Genomic DNA, 6,775 nt, shown 5'->3' with positions numbered 1-6,775 from the left:
ATACAATTTAAGTTCTCCAGTTTATAGTATTTTGTTCAGACAGATTTATTGATTGATATAATTACTGCACATCGTGATCTCCAGACTCCAGAGTGATGTTTCCAGAAAGTCTCATGAATCAGCTGATGAAAGAAAACATTCAGAGCCACCATGACAGTTTATTTCGCTTGTTCATGTAAACATGTCTTACACACATCAGAGACTGTGAAGTCGTCTGAACAGTAACAGTCACGGCTCCTTCGGATTGACATTGTGCGTATATTTTACGACTGGCTCGGTCTCGGTTGGGGGCGGTTGTAAGGAAGATGCCAGGGGCAAATAGGGTGGACAGCTGGGTCACTATTAATCAAGGGTGTATCACAGTGGTTGAAGGGTGGGGGTATTTGACCAGTATGTGGGCCAGTATAGTCAGGAAGACCATGAGGTCTTGGTGGGCGTCCTCCAATGTGGGGAGGATGGCCATGACCATGACCATGTGGTGGGCGTCCTCCAGCGTGGGGAGGAGGTGCTGAAGGGCCATGATAGGGAGGGAGGCCAGGATGGTGCGCAGGATGAGGGGGCCTACAGACGGGCTCCGGCTCACCAGGAGCAAGGGCGGTGGTGTTCTGTCGAGAGAAACAGCGTTAGTCGAAGTGTGTTTCTGCATTATTCAATAATGTAGAGTAGAAGAAGAAGAAGTGGAGTTTGTGACAGGAAGTAGATTAGGTGAATACACAGTTTACTGTACTTCAGCAATGTGGACTCACCACTGGGGGGTAAAAGTCACATTCGACATCCCCGAGTCCATTTTCCATTGAATAAAATGAACGGCAGTAAGCGTGATGCTTTAGAGAGAGAAGAGAGACACAATGAGAACAAGCTGGAAACTGAAACAGTGGGTGAATGAAATATTCAACGTCACACTGACACTATCCTTGAACACACTGTTAGATGTCCATGTGTAGTGTGATTATAGATCAGCTCTAGCTTCTATATTAATACTGTGAAAGTATCAAAGCCTCAGTCCACAGAGAAATGCACACAGCCTGTATTCAGAAACTGAGCCTTAAAACCAGCCGTCAGGACTTCCTGTAACATTGTGATGTCACAACAAAACAGTCACCAAGCCCCGCCCACCTGGACCCACCATCCAAACCTTGCAGGATTTGGTTTCTCTGAGTGTTTTTACCTGAAAACCGCTTTCATTGGATCACTCAGAAAACAGTCAGCCAATCAGAAGAGAGGCTCAGAGCCTCCTCTCTTCTGATTGGCTCACTGACCTGTTGTTACTAGAGCTTCAGAGAGAAGCATGAGTGAGGAGATGTGAAACTACACTGAGATGTGTTTAAAGTTGCATTAGAAAAAGTCGAACTCTACGTATGTATTCTGCTCTCTTTTAAACTCGGGACACAACATGTCAGTGTGTTGTACTCACGGCTCTGTCGGGGCAGAGGGGTTTGCACGCCTCAGGTAGGATTCTGGATCCCATTGGGCAGTGAGTCTCCACGACGACAAACTGAGCAGAGAAGAACATCCCTCCCACCATCATGTACTGAGAGAGGAGGAGAGAGAGAGAGAGAGAGTGAGCTGGAGACAATTAGGTGAGATTATAGACACATTTCAAAAATAAGGCTTTGGTCATGTTGCTAAAATATCTGACCCCACTGTCTGTGATAATCACACTGAAACAGAAGAAACTGAGTCGTAGTATGTGTGTCGAGAGATTCTCTGTACCCCAGATTTTATGCGTCCCACTTCCTGCAGGATGTAGTAGTGCTGGTTGGTGGTGTTCTGGTTGAATTTCTTCACAGCTTCATGCACAGACTTGAGACCGTCAGAGTCGTTGAGTGGGACCAGTATGGGTAAGTCGGCGTAGATCATGGCCATCTCCATGTTAGTTTTTACTGCGCGCACACACACACACACACACACACACACGCACAGAGTTATTATTAAGAGTCAGCTTTCTGAGAGTTTAACAGTATGAATCCGTACTCACAACGTTTCCAGGGGACACTAACATGAACCATCTGTGTGAAATTTTGGCATAATTGCTGTGTGAAGTCTTGAGTTATGACTTGACCTTTGACAAAAAATTCTAATCAGGTCATCATTGAGTCCTTGTGAATGTTTGTGCCAAATTTGAAGAAGTTCCCTCAAGGTGTTACTGAGATATCACATTCATAAGGTCACAACCATATTTGGTTAGGTCCCTTTGACCTTAACCTTTAGCCACCAGAATCTAATCAGTTCATCCTGAAGTTCAGGTGACTGTTTGTACCAAATTTAAAAAAAAATTCCCTCAAGGTGTTAGAGACATCGACAACCTGGAAACATAAGGCCTGTGTATAATGCCATGAAGAGAGGGTCCGGGGTTCATGATGAGTTTGGATATGTGACAGAAGAGAAACCCACCTCTTCTCGTGATACAATTATAATCCACGATTTTGGCATTGCCACTAATTATAGATATCCCAACGGTGCAGTTGGCCATCACCTCCTACACAGAAGCAGAGACAAAGACATTTAACTGCAGATACCTCACATCTCCTATCTAGAAAAAAAGCATAAGCATCAGTGCGTCCGCTCTCTGGCTGTAGGAGAGAGAGACGCAGTGCTGATGAAGGGAAACTGCATTAAATAAATAATTCTTCCTCATTTACCCAGTCAGCATCGCTACGGAGATTGCAGTCCTCAAAGTGTTTGGGGTTGACAACGTGGCAGTCTGTCTCCAGAAGACCCAACTCCAAATGAAGATTACAGCGATCTCCACCCTGGAAACAACAGAGAGGAAGGAGCATGAATCACAATGACTGCAGTAAATGAAGCTTTAAATGTCCCCACACCAAAACAACTCACTCAGACTTCAGGACAGTATAATGGAGGTTAATAGCCCATAAAACAAAAAAAACGGACCTTGAATTTTTCCTTATTCTATAGATAAAAGCTGTAAACCATAATAACACAAGAAAACCTCTTTAGTTGTTCTAAAGGTGATTTGAAGTTCTGCTCATTCTTTGGAGCCATTTTCGTATCCGTCCTTTCTTTTCTGCCGCTACTGCCGCACTAAATGTCTGACTGGTCTCATCCTTCTGTCTGTTTTCAGTCACTACAATTAACTCAGAACAACTTCTCCTCACCTCAGCCAAGTCTCTGAACTTAGCCAATAGGAATGTCCAATTCAGTGACGCTAAGTGACACGTCACTGGCAAAGATGGTGGATGAGAATCAATTGATAACTCTACAGAGAGAAAGCAGCAATGCACCAGGCAAACAGTAAGACAATCTAAATCTTTTGTATTGTTTACTGATCAAAGTAATTTTTGAAAAGTGCTGATTCTGTAGTTTAAAGTGAAAAAACGCCACGTCTCGAGCTCAAACCTCCGTGGAGTTACAACGCTTCAAAGACGACGTGATATTTGGGCTTCAGAGGGTTAAAGAGTCACTGAGCTGAAGCAACTGAAGACTTTCATGGAGACTGTAAAACTGGAATCTGCAGGAAGTAACCAGTAACAAACTCCCAGCTGTAGGACAACTGTGCTACAAAGACAACATTTCAACCTGAGCTGTAGTGACAGGAAATCCATCGTCCCTCCAAAATAAAATTATTCAAAGCACCACAATCTTAAAATCTGAATTATTTTGAAAACGAATGTGCACACAACAATGCTTGTTTCTGGTTCCAGTACCCCTGTCCCCATGACTCCGTAGACACGATCGAGTTGGAACTTGTAGCCATGGTGATGGTGCTCGTTGATGTGTCGCACTGCCATGCGTCCTCCCGCAGCAGTGTTTTCCCCAGTGCATGTCACTCGCTCCAAAGCTGGAGCAGCGCTGCAAAGCAGCAGCGCTGAGGACAGCAGCGTCAGGACGATTAATCTCTTCATGGTGCCAGAGACGGAGCAGAGCGCTGCAGAGGGGGATGTTATATAGACATGGACAGGTCAATAGAGAAGAGTGGGAGGAAGAGAGAGTGACAGAGAGGCAGAGAGCATGAGGACAAGACCACAGCCCTGCCAAGAACAAACACAGACTTTAACCAGAGCAGCCTATTTTGAAATGTCCACTGAAACACATCAGTTTCATCATAGTTGTCAAATGCCAACCGTTTCCCAGCACAATACAAGCATTTCTCCATCCATCCATTATCTGGGGGCAAAGGTGGGGTACATCCTGGAAAGGTCGCCAGTCTATCACAGGGCTGATATACAGAGACAAACAACACATACATTCACACCTATGGGCACTTTAGTAGTTTGTCATAAAATAGTAGTCATAGAAAGGCGTAAGGTAATGTCCCTGAACAACCTGGTGTAACATAACATTTTTGCAGGAGTGCTTGGAGAGGACCCACACAGGCAGAACATGCAAACTCCACACAGAAATGCCAGGCCCAGGATTTGAACCCAGAACCTTTTTGCTGAGGTGACAGTGCTAACCACTGCAGCACTGTGCCACCCACAAGCATTTCTACTCAAGAGAATTAGAAGGGCACTCACAAGGTACAGACCAGGCCAATGTCAAACACACCAGACCTCAGAGAAAATTCATAGTAAATGATCCTGAGTCAGGCACTGCCAAGACCAAGCAGAAGAGAGGCTCCTCTCTTCTGACTGGCTCACAGACCTGTTTTTACTGGAGCTCCACAGAGAAGCCTGAGAGAGGAGATTTAAAACTACACTGAGATGGTTTTTGGTTCTTAAAACCACAAATATATCTTCTTATGGATCAACACTTTAAAATAATACAAGAGAAGAGGAAGAGAAAAGGCCTTGATTTACTTCAGCTTCCAAACTAACCAGTTATGTCCACACATCTGCAGCTGGATGTAAACAGAGGATACGTCACACACAATGTCAAGGTTAGGAGACTGAAAGATAAATATGAACAGTGACTCAGTGCTGGGATGACATGGGAATCAGGCTCCCGGATTTAATGATTATCCAAGAGAAGCTGCACATCAGGACTGGACTGATATGATTCAGCAGCACATCATACCTGAGCAGTACAATACTGTATTCTGAGGGGTGATGATGCTCGAAGCATTTGTGCCATCAAATAAATATAGACAGACATTTTATTTTGTTGTGGCGACAACTCATTCATTCATTCACTAACTCTTTGTCTCCAGTCTGATCCCACACCTGATCCCCTTTCAACTGCTCACAAGCGCCAATAACACCTCCATCATTGCCCCTGGTATATATACACACCTGCCCTTTAGTACCTCCTAACTTTTTGTGATCAAGCCTGCCTTTGCCCAAGGCATAAAAAGTCATAGTATTAAAAAAAAAAAAAAAAAGGCATAAAAAAAATGTCATAGTATTGTATTTGTCAAGTTATGTGTGATGTTTACTTGTGGTATTGCCTGACTTGAAAAGGTTCAACTGTTTCCCAGAGTTTCACTGTGACTTCACTCAGTTTATCCAATGATCAGACACAAACTTTCCTTATCCATTTATTTCGGATTCAGGATTTGTTTTGTCACATTGGTTTAGTTTTAGATTAGGTGACAAACCTTTGAAAAAGTAGAAACAATAGGCAGTTACTACATAATGAAGTACAATATACAAACAAAACATTCTTCTAAAATGATGGCCTATGTAACAACCAACTCAATTATCAAACAATCAATCAATTGATTTTCAAAGATATCAATCAAAGAGAAACATAGGCTTATAATAAACAATGAACAATCAAAGTCATTTCTCACCAGCAGTCGCTCTGGAGTTTTACAAGCAGTTGGTAAGGCACAGTACACTGTAGCAGGCAAGTCTCTCCTACAACAGTGTTTGTTGGAATCAACTGCTCTCTGGAGCTCCCTGACTAAAAAGGGTGGTGAGGACTTCAGGTGAGGTGATTTGTGATTGTCTTCAGCTGGTAGCAATTGACTACCTGCAATAACTAGTTCTTCCTCTGGGGGAGAAATGGGGCTTTTTCTTTTGTGATTTGGTTTTCAGTGAACAACAAGACAGTATTAAATAAAAATGTCAAAAAACGTCATAATATAGTAAGGCATAAAATTGTCAAAAAAAGTCACAGAATAGTAAAGGCATGAAACTCAAAAAATGCCATAGAATAGTAAGGAATAAAAAATCATAGTATATTAAGGCATACAATTCTCCTAGTATAATCAGGCATAAAACGTCATAGCATTGTATGGCATAAAACATCATAGTACAGTAAGGCATAAAATTGTCAAAAATGTCACAGTATAATAAGGCAAAAAATGTCAAAAAACATCATAGTATAGTAAGGCAAAAAATGTCAAAAAACATCATAGTATAATAAGGCATAAAACGTTGAAAAAACTTCATAGTATAGTAAGGCATAAAATTTCAAAAAATGTCATAGTATAATATTGCAACAAAATGTTAGAAAACGTCACAGTATAGTAAGGCATAAAATTCTCAAAATACATAATTTTATATTAAGGCATAAAACGTCAAAAAACGTCGTAGTATAATCAGGCATAAAAATGTCACAGTATAGTATGGCATAAAATGTCATACTATAGTATGTTATAAAAATGACATAAAAAATGTCATAAAATGTCATAGTATAGTAAGGCATAAAACATCAAAAAGCATCATAGTATAGTAAGGCATAAAATTGTCCTAGTATAGTAAGGCATAAAATTGTCAAAAAACGTCATAGTATAATAAGGCATAAAATTTCAAAAAATGTCAAAGTATATTCAGGTACAAAATGTCCAAAAACGATATAGTATATTATGGCATAAAACATCATAGTATATTAAGGTATAAAATGTCAAAAAATGTCATAGTATAGTAAG

At 41.3% G+C, this 6,775-nt stretch overlaps 1 protein-coding gene across 1 annotated transcript; it reads right to left on the bottom strand.

The window, feature by feature from the left end:
- Positions 1–144: 144 nt before the first annotated feature.
- Positions 145–5,844, bottom strand: ahsg1 (alpha-2-HS-glycoprotein 1). The gene is made up of 8 exons (XM_023408880.2): positions 5,693–5,844; positions 3,669–3,889; positions 2,643–2,753; positions 2,395–2,479; positions 1,714–1,883; positions 1,415–1,531; positions 747–824; positions 145–605 (listed from the first exon to the last, which is right to left on the bottom strand). Exons 2-8 carry the CDS (start codon positions 3,864–3,866, stop codon positions 264–266), a joined length of 1,101 nt encoding a protein of 366 aa, XP_023264648.1. The 5' UTR covers positions 3,867–3,889; positions 5,693–5,844; the 3' UTR covers positions 145–263.
- Positions 5,845–6,775: the final 931 nt, after the last annotated feature.

This window comes from Seriola lalandi, unplaced genomic scaffold, assembly GCF_002814215.2.
Source record: "Seriola lalandi dorsalis isolate HSWRI2012SDOR001 ecotype SW California unplaced genomic scaffold, Sedor1 jcf7180002054375, whole genome shotgun sequence".
Classification (NCBI taxonomy): Eukaryota; Metazoa; Chordata; class Actinopteri; order Carangiformes; family Carangidae; genus Seriola; species Seriola lalandi.
Note: the sequence above shows the minus strand (reverse complement) of the source record. Positions and strands in the feature narration are given on the sequence as shown.

Coding starts and splice junctions, on each gene's coding strand:
- ahsg1 (XM_023408880.2), bottom strand. CDS start 3,866: ATGAAGAGATTAATCGTCCTGACGCTGCTGTCCTCAGCGCTGCTGCTT. Junction 2,480..2,642: donor TCCGTAGCGATGCTGACTGG/GTAAATGAGGAA, acceptor GCTTCTGTGTAG/GAGGTGATGGCCAACTGCAC. Junction 1,532..1,713: donor TGGGACGCATAAAATCTGGG/GTACAGAGAATC, acceptor CTCCTCTCTCAG/TACATGATGGTGGGAGGGAT.